Source organism: Danio rerio, chromosome 14 (assembly GCF_052040795.2).
Source record: "Danio rerio strain M-AB ecotype USA chromosome 14, GRCz13ab, whole genome shotgun sequence".
NCBI lineage: Eukaryota > Metazoa > Chordata > Actinopteri > Cypriniformes > Danionidae > Danio > Danio rerio.
Genome location: NC_141034.1, coordinates 18,007,344 through 18,031,341, shown reverse-complemented (window position 1 = coordinate 18,031,341; position 23,998 = coordinate 18,007,344). Strand labels below are relative to the sequence as shown.

The 23,998-nt window shown below is 35.7% G+C and overlaps 2 protein-coding genes across 7 annotated transcripts in view; one reads left to right on the top strand and one right to left on the bottom strand.

Moving 5' to 3' along the window:
- The window catches only part of immt (inner membrane protein, mitochondrial (mitofilin)), a 905,839-nt gene that overhangs the window by 216,257 nt on the left and 665,584 nt on the right, over positions 1-23,998 (bottom strand). The gene's annotated exons all lie outside the window — the stretch shown is intronic.
- flt4 (fms related receptor tyrosine kinase 4) overlaps positions 1-23,998 on the top strand; it is a 141,169-nt gene that overhangs the window by 35,028 nt on the left and 82,143 nt on the right. For all 6 annotated transcript variants that reach the window (XM_087280076.1, XM_087280074.1, XM_087280075.1 and 3 more), the window contains exons 3-4: positions 2,747-3,021; positions 18,527-18,654. In XM_087280076.1, the coding sequence (XP_087136202.1) occupies positions 2,747-3,021; positions 18,527-18,654 (403 nt within the window). The remainder of the gene's footprint in view (positions 1-2,746; positions 3,022-18,526; positions 18,655-23,998) is intronic.

The window sequence follows — 23,998 nt, the reverse complement described above, 5'->3', positions numbered from 1 at the left end:
AGTGTAATTAACTCAAATTTAAATTAATTAAATTAATTTAGTAATTAATTAAAATAATTGGCCGCACCAAGTCACTTCAAGCACTTAGTTTATATATAAACCGTCTTTCCAAAAATATTTAGGTTGAAAAGATTCTACTGTCAGATTAGAAATGATCTAGATTAAACTTCTTTATGGTTCCAAATAGGTTGAAATCTCTTGCTAAACAATCAAGGCACATACTTAGCCATCTTTTGATTGAATAATTGGATAAGCCTGTTGAGTCGTTACAAAAACAAGGACAATGTTACATTTGGAAGAGATTGGACGGTTAAGCAAATGTGGTATGAACACACAGGGATGCGATCCAACATATTTAACTCTAATCCCTTCAAAATTTCCAGATGCTTCTTGCCAAGAATTCCCAGAATAAATAATTTTTCAACAGTTACAAACATATACCTTTGAGAGGAAAGCATACTTTAGGGCCAGTGTGATGGATGAGCAGTATTAAGCAAAGCCATGGCTGGCGTTCAGAAATCACTATATTTCATAATCTGATTGAGGAATACATCTGTTTAATTGTCAGTGCCTTCTCCTCTGCCTGTTCCAAGGGAATCGAGTGCAGTTTTAAGTACATAAGTATCACATTTGTGAATTGAAATACAAAGTTTTACAAGCATTTTATCAAACATTATATTTATATCATGCTTAGAGTTAGGATTAGGGTTATGTTAACATATCTTCTCTAAACCTGAATATTAAATTTTGGCATGCAAGAATTTATGAGACCTGAATGATATTTCATATCGAGTGAGGTAAAGGTTTTGGCTTGAAGAGAAGTAAAAAAAACATCTAATCATTGAGAGCCAGATTGTTCTCGAAGGTGAACAGTTTGAGTTGGAGCAAATCTGATTTCCTCTTAGATTTTATACCCTTGAGCTTTTAGGTAGATGGGTGTTTACTGTCATTGGGTTATATCCAGAGATAACAAAAGTACAGACATCCTTTACTCAAGTAGAAGTACAGATACTCATGTTTAAATTGACATAAAAGCTCAAGTAATGATTACACTTTTGTACTCTAGTAAAAGAAAAGAAGTACAGCCTCAAAAATGTACTTATGTAAATAGTACCCATTACTACTACATGTTTTAGTTTCACTAGGTACAGTAGGTAAATACCTCACAGTCCAAAGACATGCAGTATGGGCGAATAAATAAACTAAATTGGCAGTATTGTATAAGTGCATCCGTGAATGCAAGTGTGTATGGATTTTCAAGTTCTGGGTTGTGGTTGTGGTCTGCTCCGTAAAACATATGCCGGAATAACGGCTCATACTGCTGTGGTGAGCTCTGATAAATCAGGGACTAAGCTGAAGGAGTGTGAGTGAGGATAGGTGTTGACATTATTACATTAATATAAAATAACATATATTTCAAATTTATATGTAAAATGTTTGTTGCCAGTTTTGTGAAAGTAGCCAAGCAGCATCACATCCTGCAATATTGCCCAACATTGCTCAAAAAGTCATCTTATTTATCATATCATCCTGACGCAAACTCACACCATTCAGCTTGTAGCTTTGTGGCTGCTAAATCAAAATTTTTTATTGTTCATAAACTCAAAAAATAATCATATCTTTATAAATAGTATAGACATTATAAATGATGTCTTACATTTTACACTGAATTCTGTCCTAAATATATAGATTTTTTTTTCTTTTGCTAAAACAATTTCTTCATAAACTAGCCTACATTAGATGAGGGATAGCCTTGGTTGAAAAAGCAGCGCACTGCAGCACACAATAACGGAAAATAGATTGATTGCATCAAAAAGGCATTCAAATTGCACAATGACAAGAAATAAAATAGATCACGCCACCATCAAACACATGAAAACGAATGTAACAAGGCTGATTTAAAAATGTAAGGAGTAGAAAGTACAGATACCTGTATAAAAATGTTATGAGTAAAAATAAAAAGTTGTCAAAAAAATAAATAGTGGGGTAAAGTACTGATACCAGAAAAATTTACTTAAACACAGTAACAAAGCATTTCTCATCTCTGGTTATATCTTATAAATTCCCTCATAATTTACTCAAACTAAAGTGGTTTTAAACTGGAAAATAAAGAAAAAAGTTTCTTTCTTCTGTTAATAATAAATTACTTTCTTCTAACCGTAACCCTAACCCTTCTGTTGAACACAAAGTAAGACAGTCTGAAAAATGTTGGAAACCAGCAACCATTGATGCCCATAGTAGAAACAAAAAATATATATATATACCATGTAAGTTAATGGATGTTTTCCCATTGTTTTCAACACAAGAAAGAAACTCAAACATGTTTGGTATAAGTCGAGGGAGAGTGAATAATGGCCGAGTTTTCATTTTTGGGTGAACTATTCCTTTAAATGTTTATATGTTTTTTAATCTGCTCCAATATTTGCACAACATCCATAGTGTACTGGTCGGCGTTACTATTTCTTGTCCTGTCTTATTTACACTAAATGTTGCATAAACTGCACTTTGTGCTCTTATTCGTATTTTATTTATTTTTATTTTAGTATATTTTATTTTATTTCATTCTCAAAAATGTTTATAGTAGTGCACTGTCCTGTGTTATGTTGTTAGTTTATGCTGTTTGATGTAGCACCTTGGTCCTGGAGGAACATTGTTTTGTTTCACTGTATACTGCAATGTATATTATTGAAATGACAATAAAGCCGTCTTGACTTGTCTAATGCTTTTATCCGGGCCTTTTCAACAGGGGTCAGCGAATTCTGGACTGGAGCTGGCCTGAAGAGTCTTTGAGTAAAGTGGAGTTTACTGATCGCCAGGGTCAGCAGTCACCCACTGACACCCCAGGGTATAGAGAAATCAGGCTGAAGGAGTGTCAAGGGGTGGCTGGAAAACCCTACTGCAAGATCTTAATACTTACCAATGCCCAGGCCAATGACTCGGGTTATTACCGCTGCTTCTACAAGGACATTAAAGCTGTTATTGATGGCACCACGGCAGCCAGCATTTTTGTGTTTGTTCGAGGTAAGAGCTGTGCTGAATGAATATGTTTGTTGTTGTTATGGCATTGTTATTGTCTCTATGCATTCAAAATGTCTTCCAGTTAGTATGACTATGAATCCTTTATTGTTCTTTATGTTAGTCTAGATGTAGTAGTTTCCATTTTTTCACTTTGGGGAATGTGCAACCGAATCGTGCTCCCCATAAAAATGTTAATTTATGTACCATTAGTTCACCCTCAATTTGTTTGAAACATTTACGTGCTTGTTACTTCTATTAAACACAGAAGAAGGTAATTTGATTTTGATGACGTGGTTAACAAATTATCTGAAAGTATTGTCAACATTTGATCACTTCCAGTTTCAAAGGTAATCAAAAACATTTAATTGGATTGTTTTGATAGTGTAGACATTCATGTGATTGAATCATAGACTATAAATATATAGATTTAGTGTGTGTGGCGTTACCAGTACGTTTCTGAAGAGTGCAAATGAAGCTATAAGTAAGTGGAGACAGCCGTCGCCTTCTTGTCAGTGTGTCACCGTGCCGACTGCGCATCACTTCTAGATAAAAGAGGCATGGTGTGAGCTAAACATTTTTCTTGTTGTTATTCTGGCCACATGTGCTTGGTTGTATATTTTATTAATTATGTTTATACTGAGTTTGGTTTCTAAAACAATGTTTTAATTCCTTAAACCATGTTAAGCATTTACTCTTATGCTGTTTTTCTACAGGAGAGAAATGCTAATTACTTCTAATTACTTTAAAGGTCCCGTGAAATGCTTTGAAACATGAATATTTATTAGATTATTAGCTCTTTCTGTTCCTTTGACAACAGTCCATAACGGTTTGTTTTATCACTGCTTTACCAGTAAGAGTGGTTGGGCTCAAATGCATTTGAAAAGCAAATGAGAAGCGTCTTGAAGGATGCGGGGCATGTCAGATACTAGAGAGCATTTGATTATGATTTGGTTATGATTTGATGAGAAACTGTAGTATAAGTTGACGTGAATAAAACCATTGATCCATATAGGTGGAAGTGACAAACTACAAGTTTTACATGTTTATATCAGTTTTATGGGCCCTATCATACACTATAGTACGTGTGTTTAGATATAACTCCAAACATTCCCTGAAAATTACTTTTTGACCACACTTCGTTATTACTGTTCATTTATTCGTTTGCTGGAAATTATAACTGAATTTAGAAATAGTTTTGAAACAAATCTTTGCACTTGATTAACAAAATTAAATATGTATGCTAATTGATGTCTTCAGTGGAGTGCATACAACACTGTTTCCTTATCCACCAAAGTAAAGGAGTAAAGAGTAAAAGTAAAGTAATGAAAAGTAAAGAGGCTGAATGAAGGAGGCTCATTCTTTATTCTCGCACAGATGGTCTGTTAAAGTTTCCTTGCTTTTCTCGTTGTGTTAAATTGCTTTAAATAATTGTTTGATTGCCTGACCTCATATTCTGAAGTGTATTCAAGTTTTAAATACAAATATAAATTATAAATGTATTTTTTTATATAAATCAAATCATTTAAAAATAATACTGTAGAAAAAAATCACTTCCCGGAAAAAATGGAGGCCAGACTTGAATGTTCTGTGAGCCCAATTACTGCACAACATGCCATATTATTTGATAATTAAAGGAAATAATTCCAAAAATCAACAAATCCACATAAAACAAAATAACAAATATGACAGATATGACAAGTTGAGTGGTTGTAATTATCTGAGGTGATGTGACGCGAGCAGCAGATACCTGTTTTACAAGTTGCTACAACCTTAATTATGCAGAATATTAAGGCTTAATATAAATTAAATGGATAAGTTTTATAAAAATAAAAAAATAAAAAAACATTCATTTGTCATATTAGCTTTATACACCCAAAACTATTTTTGTACCAGGCTGTAAACATATGTTTTTCTTCTTCTTTAAAGTTGGACATTTTAACATGGGGAGTTTATGTGATTGCATCACTTATGAAGCCAGCCTCTAGTGGCTGATCTATGAACTGCAGTTTCAGTCACTTTCATATTGGCCATTTTTATTCTGCCTAAACAAGTAGTGCACACTCTAGATTGGATTTCAACTTTGCTGTTTGAAATTGTTCATGACTATTTTCTCTTACCAGTCCTGATTCTAACACAAAACTCCATAGTGCTTGGTGTAGTTTTGTTCTAAAAAAAGAGTTAAACCCACCACCGTATGTAAAGTACTAATACTGTGATCCCATCACCTTAATGCATTTTAATACCAGGCGTGAACAGGACCTTTAACAATGTCAGAAAAGTTAAACTATTATTTTCAAAGAGAGACAAAGCAGAATGTGTATTATGTGTAACTACAAATGTGCTTTAACATTACATTAATGTGTATGTACTGTATGCAGTGACATTATTCATTTATTTCTTTTTCACTTCAAGTCCCTTTATTAATCAGGGGTCACCACAGCGGAATGAACCACCAACTTATTCAGCATATGTTTTACACAGCAGATGCACTTCCAGCTGCAACCCAACACTGGGAAACACCCATACACTCTTGCATTCACAAACATACACTAAGGCCAATTTAGCTTATTTAATTCACCTGTAGTAAATGTCTTTGGACTGAGGGGGAAACCGGAGAACATAGAAGAAACCCACACGAACGCAGGGAGAACATGCAAACTCTACACAGAAATGCCAACTGACTCGAACTTGACTTGGCTCGAACCAGTGACCTTCTTTGTGGCGATTGTGCTACACACTGTGCCACCCTGCAGTGACATTAAAACACTTTAATTATCAGGTTCATCAGAGCAACCTGTAGTTCATGTTACTGTTCTGGACAAAATGCACTGCAATTCTTTCCTGTTCTGCAGCCCATTTGTGCAAATACACACTTAACCTTTGGAAAAATACATATCATTCCTGAACGAAACCATTGCACTCCTTATATCTTTATAGAGTTAGTTGAATATCAGTGTCTGGTCCCTTTTGCAATTTGTGGCATTTTCCCGAGGCAAACCAAATCACAAATCCCATTTTTATTTGACTCCCTTCAAAGAATGCTTGGCTGGGTTATCGTAGTCTAAAGTTTCTATTTTCTTTGGGGAGCAGACAAAAACATCATAAACATCTCCTTAAAAACATCACCCCTCTTCAGAAGATCAGAGCAGATTATACATGAACACACTTAGAACATTTTTAGTTTATCCCTTAGACAACTCACGAAGAGGAAGGAGCTTTTATACTGAATAAACTAAAGATAAGAAAGTAATAAAGACATACTGCATGATGCCAAATCTGCTGATATTACCATTACAGAGAAAATATATTCAATGCTGTCCTATCAGTGTTTTACTTATCATATAGAAGGAATAATATTTATTTTCAGATGATTTGAGTATATTATCACCTAAGTAATGTGAATGGGAGTTATACAAATTGCCCCCTTTCAGCAAAATCTTTTATTCAACACTCAGTTTTTCAGTCTTATCACTTGTACATTTGCCTGGGAAAAGGAATCTTTGAAGCCAGGCCACTAGTACAGAACTGCTCACTCCATTTGACAAAATTGAAGCCTGAATTAAACCAAAAAATTATAGTTATTTCATAAAGTAATATCAATAATTTTTTGTATTTTTAAATTTGTGCCAATTTTTTTTTTTTTTCAAATGCAAAAGCAGCTTATAAAGACCAAAAAGACACAAACTCTAAACAATATATAAATATACATTTTACACCATTTTGTTATTCAGAAGTGTGTTTAGTGTATATACACTTTGCATAATGAAAACTTTACCTTTGCTAAGTGAACATTTCATATAGCAATTAATTATGGTTGCTTGAGAAAGCCAACATATATAATAGAAGCTACTTCTTCTTTTTCTTCTTCTATTTTAAGAACACATCTCATATTAGACCGTTCATACTACAACCATCAAACTAACTCCATACTTCCAAACGATACTGAATGAAGTTCAGCTATATCTATATATTAAGCTATATCTTTTCCAACTGATTCGACTTTCGGTTTTCCGAAAACTGACCTGGAAAATTCAGAAAATCCCATTGACTTAACATTGGACCAAAATTTGTAACCTCATAACTGTGAGCCAGACTGTCATACAGACCTAAGGTTGGGTTTATTTAACTCAGACTTCCAATCTGCCAGTCACTGATGACCTTTCAACTTATTAGTCCCATCAGACCAGAGAATGTACCTGAGCTCAATTTAGAGCTTAATGCAAAGGCTGTATAAACTGTGATTTTTCAGATTTTTTGTTTTTAATAAATTTGCAAGAATTTTAAATTTCAATTTCAGATATTTTTTCACGTTGTCATTATGGGGTATTGTGTGTAGAATTTTGAGGAAATAAATTAATTTAATCCACAACAAGGCTGTAACATAAAAATGTGGAAAAAGTGAAGCGCTGTGAATACTTTCCGGATGCACTGTACATATCTATCCCAACTGTTCAAACATCTTAAAAACTACTTCAATTATTTAAACTTTAAAACTACTCCAAACTTTCAGACTAGGTTTTCTAGGTCACCATAATGTTTGTCTACTTTTCTAGTTTAACTTTAAAGCTTAATAATGTGGCTAAGAATGTCAATAAAAGCCACTTTTATTAAACTTTTCATCATCATGAGTTGAGACCAATGTCTTATAATGCAATTCAAATGTTTAAACATCTAAAAAGCACCCATGAATCACAAAATTCAGGAAGCTGTTAATTAATATTTTATTTACAGTGAGTAGTTCATAGAATCCGAAGAAACTCATTTATTCCAGGTTCATGTTTCAAAATAATCTTCTGACACATGTGGACTAGCAGGAAGTTCACACGAAACACTTTGTTTTAAAAAAGTTGGGGATCATTGATAGAAAAATGGCTTTAGTTTTCACATGATGACTGTACATATGATGTTAGGAGACTTGAATCTTGTTTGGGTTTTTTTTTTAAATGTATTTTGCCATTTTTGGAGCTTGACAGATGATCTATGCGTTCATATTTCAGAAGCAGATTTGATCTTTTGACACTCCATAAATATTCAGAGTTTCCTTGCTGGTTTAGGATACACAAATAAGGATTACTGTGTATCTTTTTTGAGCTTTGTGTCATGCCCAAAACAAGTCTGAACCAAAGACGATAAGTGGAAGAATTTTGCAATAACATAAGTTATTTGTAATTTATGACTGATCTCCACTGTTTCTATTTTTTACTGATCTGTTGGATGGGATCAAGGCATTTTACATTTCATATAGTACAGATTAATTTGACACATGAACCTATAGTTGAATTTTTCGTTAAATTTGCTCGTTTATTCCGAATAATGAGGCTAGATATGACTGTATTGTGACTCTTCGTTAAAAACACAATATAAAAAACAAGACATGACAACAAATGTTTTTATGTTACTTGAACTTATTTTAATTAGTTAATCAGCTTTCAATTATTTTTTTAAGTTATACAAAGTTTAACTTAATTTTTCAGTCAGTTTGACTGATGTATGTTGAGATGGGTTCATTTGAATCAACTAAAATACATTAAAGCAGCAAGGATTTGGTCTAGTTTTCCAGTCGCAAATAGATTAAATTACCTAAACGTTTTCTGTGGTTTTTATGTACAGTGCTTAGCATGTGTACACCAAACACAAATCTATCTTTTAAATTAATATTTTTGATAGAAAGTTATACAATATTATATTTGTGCATATACATAAGTCACTACTTTAGCCAAGTCTACAGCTTACCTAACAAAATAACTTACAAAAATGGTCCAAAAGCTAGTACAGCCAAATTTATGTTATAATAAAATATTAAATACAAATTTGAAAAGTGGAAAAATCAAGAGAAGCCAAAAAAAAAAAAAAATCTGTTGAAATTTTATAGGTTGTAATTATTTTTGCAATATTTTGCTTGAATTTAATTGTTTTATCTTTCAATTTCTAAATATGTTTGGTGACTGAAATATTATTTTAATAAATATATATGTTTAATAAATCTATTTTGTTTAAATGCACCAAAATACATTGCTTAAATTCACTGAGAAATGGATAAAATATTCATTTTCAAAATAGGCTGTACTCATTTATGCTGAACACTGTATAAAATATACAGTATATATAAAACTTTCGGATGAGATGTTTAACCGAGCTCCAAACTCTCGAATCAAAAATCCCATGGTACTTCTCGTAAAGAGTAGGGGTGTTACCCCGGTGTCTTCGCCAAAAAATTCCCTCTATCGGCCCTTACCCATCATGGCCTCCCAATCATACCCATCCACTAAATTGGCTCTATCACTGTCTCTCTACTAACCTCAATAGCTGGTGGGCGGTGACCGCACTGGTGCCACTGTCCTGTGACTGCCGTCGCATCATCCAAGTGAATGCTGCACACTGGTGGTGATGTGGAGAGACCCCCCCTCATGATTGTGAAGCACTTTGGGTGTATGGCCATACACAATAAATGCCCTATATAAATACACATTACATTACATCCAGTGTGTAACACAGCTTTAAGTGAAATATCCAGTTTTAGGTTTAAATTTGAAAGTGTGCCATGTTTAAAACTGATGATTTTTCTATAAAAGAGTCGACTCAGAATGGTTGAAATGAATCGTCGGGGTAATGAATCTTTAGCCATGCCGGTATGACGTCAATATGAAACTTAAGCCCCGCCCATTTGCTGCAGGCCCAGACCCAAGAAAATTTAATCCCCCAGCCCCGCCCACAAACACTGTAGCAAAAATAGAAAAAGAAGACAAACACTGTAGCAGATCCCAGTTGAATCCTGCCTCGCAGACAAAGTGCCCTGAAGTGTGAAGGAAAGTTAATGTTATTTTCCCTACGCAAAGATAAAAGGTGTGAAGAGTCATGCGGAAGTTTATTTTTGCAAAAGTACCTTAGCATTATAGCCCCAGCCTTGTGCTGTGTTCCTATAATTTTTCTGATGAGTGCTTTAGCAACCTACACGCTTACAACGAGGCATTCATCAGCCGTTTGTTAAAGGAAGGATCAGAAAAAACTATTGATGTATGGGACTTTGTCAGACCTTGACAGAAACATTACAGTACACAGTTCATGAATCAGTTCCTTCATTTCACAAGTGTAAGTGCGTGCGATTAAAATGGTTGCCTCCCTGTTTTCTCTAGCTTGCAAAATGTGTGTTTAATTGTGTTTTGGCATTTGTAACCACTCCAGGTGGGTTGTACTTTATCTGGTTTACCTTTTATATTCTCATATCGTGTCTAAAACCATGTTAAAATCGTGACGTGTGCCGCTTTCTTTATGGATTTAAAGCCGTTTGTCAGCTTGCAACCCTCTGACGTATGACGTTGCTATGGCAACTGTTTCACTATTTTTAAATGGTTCAGCTTTTGCCACTGTGTGGATTATTACTGAATGTGTGTCATGGTTAACAATAGAGCAATATCTTAGGGTTTAACTGCATTCCTTTAATGCACTCCTGCATTGGGCTTACACATATACTCTGCACTCTGACTAGTTTAACAATGTTGATAAGCCATGGTGGGCATTTCTCTCTGTCTCACGCTGAACGCAGTCGACCAATAGAAACAGACTGGGTCCTCTGAGCAATCTCTGACCAATCAGACTGGACCAATCCAACCAATAATTTAAGCATAAACTAAGATGTTAATTAGCAAACAAGCATGCACTAAGTAATTAATGTAACCTTCATTCACAGATGAAGTCTTGTGACTCATTTTTAGTTTACATATTAACACATCATTATTTATGTACTGTTATTGTAAAGGGCGAAGCAGTGGCGCAGTAGGTAGTGCTGTCGCCTCACAGCAAGAAGGTCGCTGGTTCGAGCCTCGACTCAGTTGGTTTGTGTGTTGAGTTTGCATGTTCTCCCTGCGTTCGTGTGGGTTTCCTTCGGGTGCTCCGGTTTCCCCCACAGTCCAAAGACATGCGGTACAAGTGAATTGGGTTGGCTAAATTTTCCATAGTGTGACTGTGTGTGTGTGGATGTTTCCCAGGGATGGGTTGCGGCTGGAAGGGCATCTGCTGCTTAAAAACTTGCTGGATGGGTTGGCGGTTCATTCTGGTTTAGCGAACCCGGATTGATAAAGGGACTAAGCCGACAAGAAAATGAATGAATGTTATTGTAAAGTGTTACCAGATTTCTTTTTAAATTAGTGTATACCCATCCTGAAGCTAAGATTCTTTATTTTTCACACTTTAGTGTTCTGCGGAATAAGGTTTGAGCAAGCACTTCCTTCACTAGTTTATTGAAAGTTTGTTTATCTCCACAACACAATCCAACTCTGTATTAGTAACCAATTGGTTTTCCACCAGTTGATCAAAGAGTCAGTGGCGTGGGACAGCTTTCCTTGCGTTGCTCTCATTCCCTGACAGGTTTTTAAGAGGGAGGATGAAACAGGCCCAGGGAGAGTCAGGTACAGACGCCCCGCTGACTCCCTCCCTTGTGTGAAATTCCGCATGATTTCTCCTGACAACATGCCGAAACGCTTTCCACAGATCTTACCAGGGGGCTGATCAGAGCCAGCTGAAATCACATCTATAAATTAGCAGTGAGCGTAAAGCAGAATGGCACTTGGCTGCATGTGTCTTCGGTTAAGAGCTCGTAGGTCCTGCTGCTTCTTGAAGCTGTCGGCGTTTACGACTACATGTCATGCCCTCCAGCGCCTCCCAATCTCTTTAGAAGGCACCCTCAAAAAAGCAGTGAAGATGATTTAGTACCATAACTACGAGGAGTTGTATATTTTTCCTATTATGTCTGTGTATGCAGACCACCACAGGGCAGAAACATAATCCCCTAAATATGTACCTTTTGTTTGGACTCCCGACAGCTCGGAGTGATTGCTTTAAAGCTGCGTGAGGACTAGTTAGGATAATGGCAGCTGGCTTTATCAGGTGGCATCGAATGAGGCACAGAAGCATCGCCATGAGGTGAGCTCCCGCTGAAAGTCAAAGCTGGAGGGGTTTGTTTTAGGAGGCTCACACATATGGATTCAGACCAAGACAAAAGCCTGTTATTAAGCGGCTTAAGGAACAATGCTGGAGACTGTTGATAGAAAAAAAAAAATCTCCCCTTTTTTAGATATTCCGGATGATCCGAAGGCTAAATCTGCCTAAAAACTTTGTGTATTCAGGCAAAGAAGTTGAGGTGGAATGTTAAGTCTTGACTTTAAAGGAATATTCTGGGATAAATAGTTGAGCTTTATCAACAGCGGCTGTGACATGCTGTTGATTAGCATGGAAAATCATTTTGAGAAGCATGTGTAAAATGTAAAACCCGTTCTCTTGAATAATAACTACACTGGTAATTGTTTTAGTGTCCGCATCAAAGTATGATACCTTTTTTAGGGGATTGCACTGTAGTTATGTTGTCTGCCACTTTAAATCATTGAAGCCTTAAAGTTCTGCTTGACTGTTGTGTCTTAAAAAAGTGTTCCTCTCTGAAAGTGCAGTTAACAATTTCCTGTTGAATCTATAGCAGGGGTGCCCAAACTTTTTCTTATGAAGGGTCAAGAACCAAACTTGATGGAGGCTAGTAGGCCGAAGCTAAATATAATTGCCATGGGTAATTTCCTAATTTATTTAATAGCATTTAAAAATGGCTAGAAAACATTGCTTTAAATTACCTAATAAATTAAAATTTAAATGAAAACAATCTAATTTACAACAGTAAACTAGTTTTTGTCTTGATTTGCTCACCGATCATTTTCTGCATAGTCCTCTATCTGTCGAGTGACAGTATTTAGATTTTGAACATCTGATTTTAACATTTAATTGAAACATTTCATTTTAGTTTGGTCGAAATAAAATATATAAAAAGCAATAAAACAAACAAAAATTTTTAAGTCAAATTATAAATGATAATCTTTGTGATAAAGAAATTTGCCTCAACCCTCTCCATTATTTGTTATGTTTCCATCCAAAAATGTAAATTAACTTTATGTGCAAAACTACGAATAAAGCAGCGTTTCCATCCAAAAAGTCAAATCAAACAAAATCATCACTTTCTGATTAACTGGCGCCAAATATTAACAGTAAAATGGAATTTGCAGTGGTGAGAGAAGCTGCGTGAATCTTTTCTTCACTTAATAAATGACTAGTGCCTTAGAAGGCGATGCTGACATGCAATGAATTCAGACGTGGACACAGACGCTCTTGATTCTGGAGGTAATTGTTAATATAAAAACACTAATACTGAAATGGTTCAGGCATTTTAGAATGACCAGAACAACATTTCAGATGTTTTACAATGCGGTCAGCCTGCTGGTTTGTCCATTCACACATTTTTTTTTTATCATCACATGATTTATTATAACAAAATCGCATGACCTTTTTTAATGCGCATACTGGAATATGTGTTTCCATCATAGTTCATGCGCATCTTTTCTTATCGAATAAAAAGTTTATCCTGCCCAGTTATGCACATATGTTTTTTATACGCATTATCTAATTTTATGCGTATCTTGCCGTTTCCATCAACCGTTTTTTATGCGCATCTCCAAAATTGTCATTTCTGTGTGAACTATCCCTTTAAATATGGTTTGAACATAAACAGAATGACACAAATGTTGTTTATTAGTTTAAGAAATCTTAGAGGCAAGTACAAAACATTAGAAACAAATATAAAAGTAGTTTGATTGTAAAACCATTAAAAATGTTACAAAACATCACCAGGTTAGGTCTGAAATGTCTGTGCAAGTCTATTCTAATACATCTAGCTTCACATGTGCACCTAGTTTCAGATCGCAGTTTCTAATGCATAGCAGGCACACATAGCATTCTTAGCATTGCAGTAAGGTACTTTATTGTAAGCATTAGCATAAACTGTCTCCTTCAACTGTCGGTTTTCCATTTCAGGTCAAGTACTATCATAACAGAGCAACATTTTGAAGTCAGCCTTGTTTACAGATTAGCCACCTGAATAATAGTCTTGCATAGCTAGAGCTTCAGACTGACATCTCTAAATATGCTTGTCTTTCTGTGCATTTTTGGTCTAATTAGTGTTTTGGTTCAAAGTTAATATAACAAAGTGCAATTTAAATCACAAGATGTGTTCTTGCTCCATCCAATTTATCAAGATACATCAGGATGTGACTTATTTATAAAGATATTGCTTGTTTGGTTATTTGCTTCCACATTAATTTGAAGATGTGACTTCCAGACAGTCAGCAACAGTTTAGTACTTTTTTTTATAAAGATTATTCTAACATAGGCTGTTGGATGTCTCTACATGGGTAAGACATATGCTGGATAAGTTGGCGGTTCATTCTGCTGTGGCAACTCCTGATTATTAAAGTGACTTAGCCAAAAGGAAAATGAATGAATGAATTAATTAATTAATGCACTTACTTAAAAGATTTCATTCATTCATTTTCCTCCGGCTTAGTCCCTGATTTATCTGGGGTCGCCACAGCAGGATGAACCACCAACTATCTAACAGAGTTATGTATTTTTTGTTTTAGGTGGTTTGCGTAATGTGTTTTATGTTTGGCAAAATAATTTCGACTCGCATCTTTAGTGATTTTAAACTAATAACACTGTCTTGTCGGTGGATGTAGAGGTTTTTGCAACAAAAGCAAAAGTGGATTTAGCTGGTTTTGACGCAAAAGAAAATCTGCGTTGTTAAAAAACCAAACAATTGTCCAAAGTGGCATTTATGAAAAAAAGATATTTTATTTACCAAGTAATAATCTTATCATTGCCTACAAAATGAAACTGCTGAACTTAATCAGAGCTCATTTACAAGGTAAGAGGTCTGATGGATTTAGAGGGTTTTGCATCTAAATATTTCACTTGTTGGTGTCTATACTGTCTGTAGCATTCATTTTACAGAGAAACTGCAGTCAAAAGTATGTTTTTGACTGTTTTCATAAAAATATGAATTACTTATTATTTCCAATAAGTCTTTGTTACAAGTAGTGCTAATTATGATCAGCTTTAAGCTGGGCTCCTAGCATACGTCTAGTTTAGACATCAGTCGTTTTAGGAATATCTGCATAAACCAAACAAAGCAAACTGCGATTGCTTGGTTAGAGTCTAGAGGCATTTTCAATACTGAGTACACAAATTTGGTTCTTGATAGTTTAGACTTGACAAGTGTGCATCTGGATTAGACAAGTGATCAGTATTTTTCTAGGAAAACAACACCATGTCACTCAGATTGGCCATTCATTAGTTATTCTCGCTGTATATAACAATAAAACAAATGTAAGTAGTGTTAATAATGTTAATAGTAACATTAATTAAATATATTATGAAATAAAGAAACCTACAGTAACTTTGTACTTTTTTAACATAATAAACAGGGGAACAAATAATAACAAATAACTTCAAATTTGCTCATTAGATATACACAAGATATATCACAATTAATTACTACAGTATAGAGACATCCAACAGCCTATGTTAGAATAATCTTTATAAATAAAAGTACTAAACTGTTGCTGACTGTCTGGAAGTCACATCTTCAAATTAATGTGGAAGCAAATAACCAAACAAGCAATATCTTTATAAATAAGTCACATCCTGATGTATCTTGATAAATTGGATGGAGCAAGAACACATCTTGTGATTTAAATTGCACTTTGTTATATTAACTTTGAACCAAAACACTAATTAGACCAAAAATGCACAGAAAGACAAGCATATTTAGAGATGTCAGTCTGAAGCTCTAGCTATGCAAGACTATTATTCAGGTGGCTAATCTGTAAACAAGGCTGACTTCAAAATGTTGCTCTGTTATGATAGTACTTGACCTGAAATGGAAAACTGACAGTTGAAGGAGACAGTTTATGCTAATGCTTACAATAAAGTACCTTACTGCAATGCTAAGAATGCTATGTGTGCCTGCTATGCATTAGAAACTGCGATCTGAAACTAGGTGCACATGTGAAGCTAGATGTATTAGAATAGACTTGCACAGACATTTCAGACCTAACCTGGTGATGTTTTGTAACATTTTTAATGGTTTTACAATCAAACTACTTTTATATTTGTTTCTAATGTTTTGTACTTGCCTCTAAGATTTCTTAAACTAATAAACAACATTTGTGTCATTCTGTTTATGTTCAAACCATATTTAAAGGGATAGTTCACACAGAAATGACGATTTTGGAGATGCGCATAAAAAACGGTTGATGGAAACGGCAAGATACGCATAAAATTAGATAATGCGTATAAAAAACATATGTGCATAACTGGGCAGGATAAACTTTTTATTCGATAAGAAAAGATGCGCATGAACTATGATGGAAACACATATTCCAGTATGCGCATTAAAAAAGGTCATGCGATTTTGTTATAATAAATCATGTGATGATAAAAAAAAAATGTGTGAATGGACAAACCAGCAGGCTGACCGCATTGTAAAACATCTGAAATGTTGTTCTGGTCATTCTAAAATGCCTGAACCATTTCAGTATTAGTGTTTTTATATTAACAATTACCTCCAGAATCAAGAGCGTAAATTATGTATAGTTTTATAAATTATACAGTATTTATCTTTAAAAATAGCTGACATTAGCCAATAAACCACAAAGTAGGCTTCTGTGCAAAAAAAAAGATGACTTTTAGAAGCTGTTGTTCATCAATCCTCACCATACTCAAGGTCTTGATCTCAACATTTCTATTTCGACTCTTCTGTTTACATCATGTCATAGCATCAGTGGGATAAAAGAATGGACTCTTGTTTAACCTCGTCTTTCATGAAATCGAGTTGCTGTTTAATGTATAGTAAATCAGACTCAAAGTAGCATCGTTGTGCAAAAAAAAAAAAAAAAAAACATTAGAAATGCATGTTAAACTTCCGACTGTACAATATGTTTTTTTTTTTTCATATGATGCACAGAGTTTTTAAGTAAGAGACGTTTTATTTGACATTCATTTGCCATTCAGTGACAGTCGGACAGGCTCATGCAGTTCATCTATCTTCATTTTTTAAAATCTAAATCTGAATTGGAATAAAACACTCTCCTTATAAAAGTCGGCTTATTAGCTGCTACATTTAAAACATATGATTCGATTTGCTCCTTCTGATTGGTTCCCGGGACATAGCTATTAGAGGCTTTTGCCAACAAACTTTTGTCAGATGATTCGAAGCAAAAATATTTGTTGATGGTGTACTATGTACCTGAAGCATTCACTCAATGTCATTATCTCATCTTTGACGGAAGTGGCGTTTAGCAACTTTTGCATCTGAACTCTTCAAGTATTGTTTCTTTTCACACTAATGATAAACAGTGTCTATTCGTAATAGAATAGACTTGCATCATAATATATAGACAGCTTTTTTGGAGTGGTCAGTTTTCTCAGTAGTTCGGTTACTCAAAAGAGATCAAATCAATGTAAAATCAAGGTAAAACTATGTGGTTGCAGTTAAATTTTCTCTTAAATTTGATTTTGAAAAAACTATTGGTTGGGTTAAGGATCAGTAGATTGCTAGTCTAAGTCAGTGGTTCCCAAAGTGGGGGTCGGGGACAATGAGGAGGGTCACTTGGTGATTTTCAAAAAATCTAATTCATTTTAATAAACTTGTAGAATTAACCCACAGCAGAAAAAAAAAGTTACATTAAAAAAGGCAAATAAAAAAGTCATCAACCTTTTGATTTTTTAGCAACCCCTGTGGTGATTATATTATATTAAAGACACAGCAATAGTGTAGGATGCAGCAGATTGATTTTAGGGTGCCAGGTCAAACTTTCGTTTGTTTCAATAAACATGCATTTATTGTTTTTTTTTTTCTGTTGCATTTTGTTAGTTTAATTAACTTTATTTATTTATAAAGCACAATAAAACAACAGTTGTGCTGTATCAGGTGTGCTGTATATGGAGGTGTAGTTTAAGCTTTCCGCTGAACAAAGATTCATTGAAAATTGTTCTAGTGGACATAGGTAGCCCATTCCACATTTTAGGTCCTACTAAAGAGAAAACTTGATCCTTCTTTCCTCAATTTGGATCTGGGAACGACTAGCATTTTGTGGTTCAATGACCTTAAACATCTGTCAGATATTTTTACAATAATAAGATTAGAGAGATAAGTCAGAGCCTGGCAATTTAATACCTTTAAAATATACATTAAAATGTTTAACTCAACCCTAAAACATATCGGCAACCAATTTAGGGAGCACAGGATAGGAGTAATGTATTCAAACTTGCGGGTGCCAGTAAGAAGCCTATAGCGGCTGCATTTTTTACCACTTGAAGATTATTTATATAGGAATGGCCAATACCCACATAAATTGAGTTACAGTTGTCCAAGTGTGATGATACAAAGGCATGGATTAATCTCTGGAATTCTGCACGAGTTAAAAAGCCTTTTACTTTGGCTAATAATCTCAGCTGAAAAAAACAAGATCTAACTACTGCATTTACCAATTTGTCAAAAAGAAGGGCAGAGTCTAGGATAAAACAGATTTTTTTTACAGATGGTTGTTGTGTATTGTAATGTGTAAAGGTAACTGAGAAGTAGGTTTCAGAACTTATAGGCAGCTGAACTCATGTGACTTTTTCTTTAAACAAACAGACCCAGAGCATCCATTCATCAAAAGGGGAGACAACGACATGGAGACCATCTTCATAACAGACTCTGAAACACACATCGAAGTACCATGTCTGGTTTCAGATCCTGACCTAAAAGTCACTCTCTTCTCGGTAGGTCTCCAACACGCTTCCAGCAGCAACTCACCTGATCTCTCTGTTTCTGCAAAATGGATTAGGAGAATCTTTTGTTTTTTGTATTATTTGAGAGGTTTAACTCAGGACTGTTACAGTTACTGCATGCAAAAGTGTAGCTTTCACTCAAGTGACATATGCCTTTCCAAGCCAAAGGAAATGAAAACAGTAACTTAAATAAACAAGTCTTTCTTAAATTTCATCAACATCATTTTTCAGGGAATTTAAATGTGTGGCTTTTGAGTTCACTAGGCCGTGTCAGTGTTGCTGAAATGACAGAAAGTTCTTTTATACTTTGTTAAAGTAAACAGATTTTATCACCTTTGAATAAGTTAAAGTAACTGATTTGATTTATTTTTTTTTCTACCTAAACCAGGGGTCTCAAACTCAATTTACCTGGGGGCCGCAGGAGGCAAAGTCTGGGTGAGGCTGGGCCGCATAAGGGATTTCACAAAAAAAAAAGTCCTCAAATGTCATTATTAACAGTTTTTATCATTTTTTCTGAACATGAAGTGTCCTGAAAATTAATAGAACATTGAGTGAAGATTATGAACAGTTCTTCTGAACATGGCATCTTTTGCCTACTCCTTGCTGCCAGAGACTTGACAGCGCTTCTCACAAATCTGAACCACATTTGGCTTTAGAGCGGAAGCAGTTGAGACCCTCAGTATGGCTTGAAGATGATCATCATTAAGTCTAGACCTGTACTTTGACTTATTGAAGTTCAAGGTGGAGAATAACTTCTCACACACTTCTCACACACTCAAAACTTCCATTCCCTCACCTAAAAAAAGGCGTATATATGTATAAATAAAACACCCCCACCCCACTCCAGTCACATCAGTCTGTGCCAGTCTGTATCTACCTATAATATATATATATAAGATGCAGGCTGTAGCTAGGTAGGTGGCAGGCTGCAGATAGGTAGCTAAGTGGCAGGCAGGGGCGGGAACAGCTTACCTTGGTTCTGGCCGGCGCGAGTTCCCTCCTAAACACTTCCCGCTCGTCACAGCGTCTAACAAAGGGGCAGGGTGTGTGGTGACGTCACCGGCATCCCCGCCCCTTTGTTTACACGGCGGGCGGGGAATGCCAGTGATCGCTGTGTACGGATAGAATCAGCGGAGCGGGGAGCGCTCTCTCTCCCCGCTCCGCTGATTCTGTCAGGCCCCGTTTACACTAGTGCGCTTTAGTTTTAAAACGGCGTTTTAGAATGAAAACGATCCGCGTCCACACTCGCGTTTTACCCAGCGTTTCTGAACTGCTCTCCGTCCACACCAAAACGCTGAAAACGCACATCACGTGACCACACATACACACACTTTGGCAAGCGCTGCAGCCCATCTACCCAGATGAGAGCTGTGCTGGTCGGACTTCTCATCAAGCTTCTCCCGCTGGATCTAATCTCACTATATTTATTAAACGTGATATTTAATTAATCTTGTTGTCTTTATCAAACGACATATTCCCTGACTTTGGGCATTGGAATCTATTACTTGCTCTCAGGTAACGTGTTTTGGCTAAGTGCAAAGATAAGTTAATGATTAATGTAACCACGTAGCCTACATTCTGTATATTGACTGATCGCTTGCCTTTATTTCCTATAATGTATAAACTTATTGTATGTTATACTTTTATAATGGCCATTATCGATTATTAAAACTGATATTCAGCAAAAGACACACAGGGTGTGTTTCGTATTTTCACTGAAATTGAAAGGAGGCAGTTGTTATCGGCTCCGTTTTGTTATAAATATCCACACTGTGAAGATGACGCTCATGCAGCACGACGCCTCAACATTTCTGCTGTCTGTTTTGTTGTTAATATTAAAATAAAAATAGGCAGTTCCTTATATCAAGTTTACATTTTATTGTTGAGAAAGTGAAACAACGTAGCCAAGGTGATGTGAATGAAGTTATAAAGTACACTGTTCCCTGTGAAGATTGACGCGTGTCCTAGGTATGTTTTCCATATCAAACTGAGAAGAAGAAATGCAGCCTTGATCAAACTTCCGAAGTCTGAACTTACACGGAGAAGATTCAGGACTGAACTTGTGTGTGTTAGGCTACTTAATATTGAGGAAAAGCCCCAATCAGAGAGGCGAATGTCTGCAGCCCCGCCTCCGTTTTCAGATATCTTCGTCTTTCCCCATCCACACTGAGACGGAGCAGCAGCGTTTCAGAATGAAAACGGCCTCTTCAGCGTTTTCGAAACTATCCGTTTTCAGCGCTCGAGAACTCCGGCGTAGTGTGGACGGATTCTGTCAGTGTACAGCGGTCAGCGCGGGCCACAAAATATTGCACTGAGGGCCGCAAATGGCCCGCGGGCCGCGAGTTTGAGACCCCTGACCTAAACCATTTTGTTAAAACATGAACCCAAAACATAAAAAATTCTGTCATCATTTACACCCCCTCCACTTATCCTAATCCTGTCTTCTACTCTATGTTTAAAACAAATACAGATATATTGAAGATTGCTGGTAAACAGCAGCCATTGACTTCCAAAATATTTTTTCATTTCAACGTTCTTCTGAATATTGTGTTCAAAAACCACTTGTGTTTGAGAAAATGGTGAGGAAATTTAAATTTTTAGGTGAACTATAATTACAGCGCTCAGCATAATTGAGTAGACCCCATTTTGAAAATGAGTATTTTTCTGCATTTCTCAGCGAATATAGGCAATGTATTTTGGTGGAATTAAACAAATCAGATTTATTAAACAGATATATTTATTAAAATTATATTTTAGTCACCAAACATATTTAGAAATTAAAAGATAATAAAATTATATTTAAACAAAATATTGCAAAAAAAAAAATGACAACCTACAAAATTTCAAGTAAATGTAAAATTTTTTTTACTTCTCTTGATTTTTTCTTTTTTTTTATTTTTATTTTATATTTTTCCATAACATAAAATTGGATGTACTAGTTTTTAAACCTTTATCGTAAGTTATTTTGTTAGATAAGCTCCAGATTTGGCTTCAGTACTGACTAATCTAATGTATAACAACAAATATAATATTGTAAAGCTTCCTATTAAAAATATGAATTTAAAAGATAGATTTGTGAGGTCTGTATTTGTATATGCTGAGCCCTGTATAGTATCAAGTCTATTTATAATGAGCTTTATAAAATACAGATTATCAAAGCAGTATTAAAGAGATAAAAACAACACAGGCTCATCTGGAATATGTGCCCAGAGATATATTTTGAGAACCACAAAATATGTCTGGAGATACATCTGGCTGCATTTTCTGTGTAAAACAAATGCTACTGGGTGGTATGATGCTGCTGACAACTTCTGTTAATTTTCACTCTACTGCCGACCACTTACTTCTATACTTCTCCAGAAACCAGATTAAACAAAACCAAAAAAAAAGCAGTATGAAATAATGGTAAAAGCATGCGGCCACAACGGTTTTTCTATTTTAGTTTGCTTTTTTAAATCAGTTGAGTTAAAGGAGTCGGGGGATAGTGGTCATGCGTAAAAAGGTTGTGATATTGGTAGAAATGTACACAGTGGCCTCTGATGGTTTTAGAAGAAATGTCACGTATGAGAAAACCTGCCCCATTAACATATATTGAGATTGTCAAAAATGTATATGGTGGCCTCTAGCGGATTTGTGAAAACAAAAACTGCAAGCACATACACTCACCGGCCACTCTATTAGGTACACATGTCCAACTGCTCATTACAGTGAATTTCAGCCAATCACATGGCAGTAACTTAATGGATTTGGACATGTAGACATGGTCAAAATTATTTGCTGCAGTTCAAACTGGGCATCAGAATGGAGAAGAAAGGTGATTTAAGTGACTTTGAACATGGGCTGGTCTGAGTATTTCAGAAAATGCTGATCTACTGGGATTTTCAAGCACAACCATCTCTAGGGTTTACAGAGAATGGTCCAAAAAAGAGAAAATATCCTGTGAGTGGCAGTTCTGTGGGCACAAATGCCTTGTTGATGCCAAAGGTCGGAGGAGAATGGCCAGACTGGTGTGGGCTGATATAAAGGCAACACAAATAACCACTCGTTACAACCAAGATATGCAGAAAAGCATCTCTGACTGCCCAACATGTTGAAGCTTGAGGCGAATAAACTACAGCAGCAGACGACCACACCGGGTGCCACTCCTGTCAGCTAAGGACAGGAAACTGAGGCTACTATTGGCTCACCAAAATCAGACAATAGAAGATTGGGAAAATGTTGCCGGGTCTGATGAGTCTTGATTTCTGCTGCGACATTCGAACAGTAGGGTTAGAATTTGACGTCAACAACATGAAATCATGGATCCTGCCTTGTACCAACAGTTCAGGCTGGTGGTGGTGGTGTAATGGTGTGGGGGATATTTTCTTGGCACACTTTGGGCCCTTTAATACCAACTGAGCACCTTCTCAACGCCACAGCCTGCCTGAGTATTGTTGCTGACCATGTCCATCTCCTTATGTACACTGTGTACCCATCCTCTAATGGGTACTTCCAACAGGACAATGTGCCATGTCATAAAGCGCGAATCATCTCAGACTGGTTATTTGAACACGACAATGAATTCACTGTACTCAAATGGCCTCCACAGTCACCAGATTGTAATCCAATAGAGCACCTTTGCGATGTGATGGAACAGGAGATTCACATCATGGATGTGAAGCCGACAAATCTGCTGTAACTGTGTGATGTTATCATATCAATGTGGACCAAAATCTCTGAGAAATATTTACAGTACCTTGTTGAATTTATGCCATGAAGGATTAAGGCAATTCTGAGGGCAAAGGGGGTCCAACCCAGTACTAGTCAGGTGTACCTAACGAAGTGGCCGGTGAGCGAATTGTAGTCTGGATTAGATAAATACATGCAAAATCTCAGAATTAATTAATTAGTAACAGTGGGACTGCAATATGTTCAGTTCAGAAATAAGCAGTTTCTTAAAAGACAAACGTTTTATTCAGATTTTTTTTTTTTAATTGTTAATTCAGTTCAATTTTATAGACATTTTTTGTAAAAAATTGGAAGAAACCAGGTATACTGGGTCACTACACCTAAAAATGTATTCATTTTTTCACTTTATTTTCTGCTTAGTCCCTTCATTAATCAGGGGCCCAACTTATCCAGCATATGTTTTATGCAGCGGATCCTCTAAAAATGACCATGTACAGTTTAGGTCATGTAATGTTCACTTTTGGTAATAATAGCTACCTTTAATATACTAATGTGAATCAAAACGTCTCCTATTAATGACCAATCAGCCAATTTAATAAATATGCAAAGTTACTGATTTTGTGCTTCTGATAGGTACATTTTTAATCTTTAGACTTGTTCTAGGCAA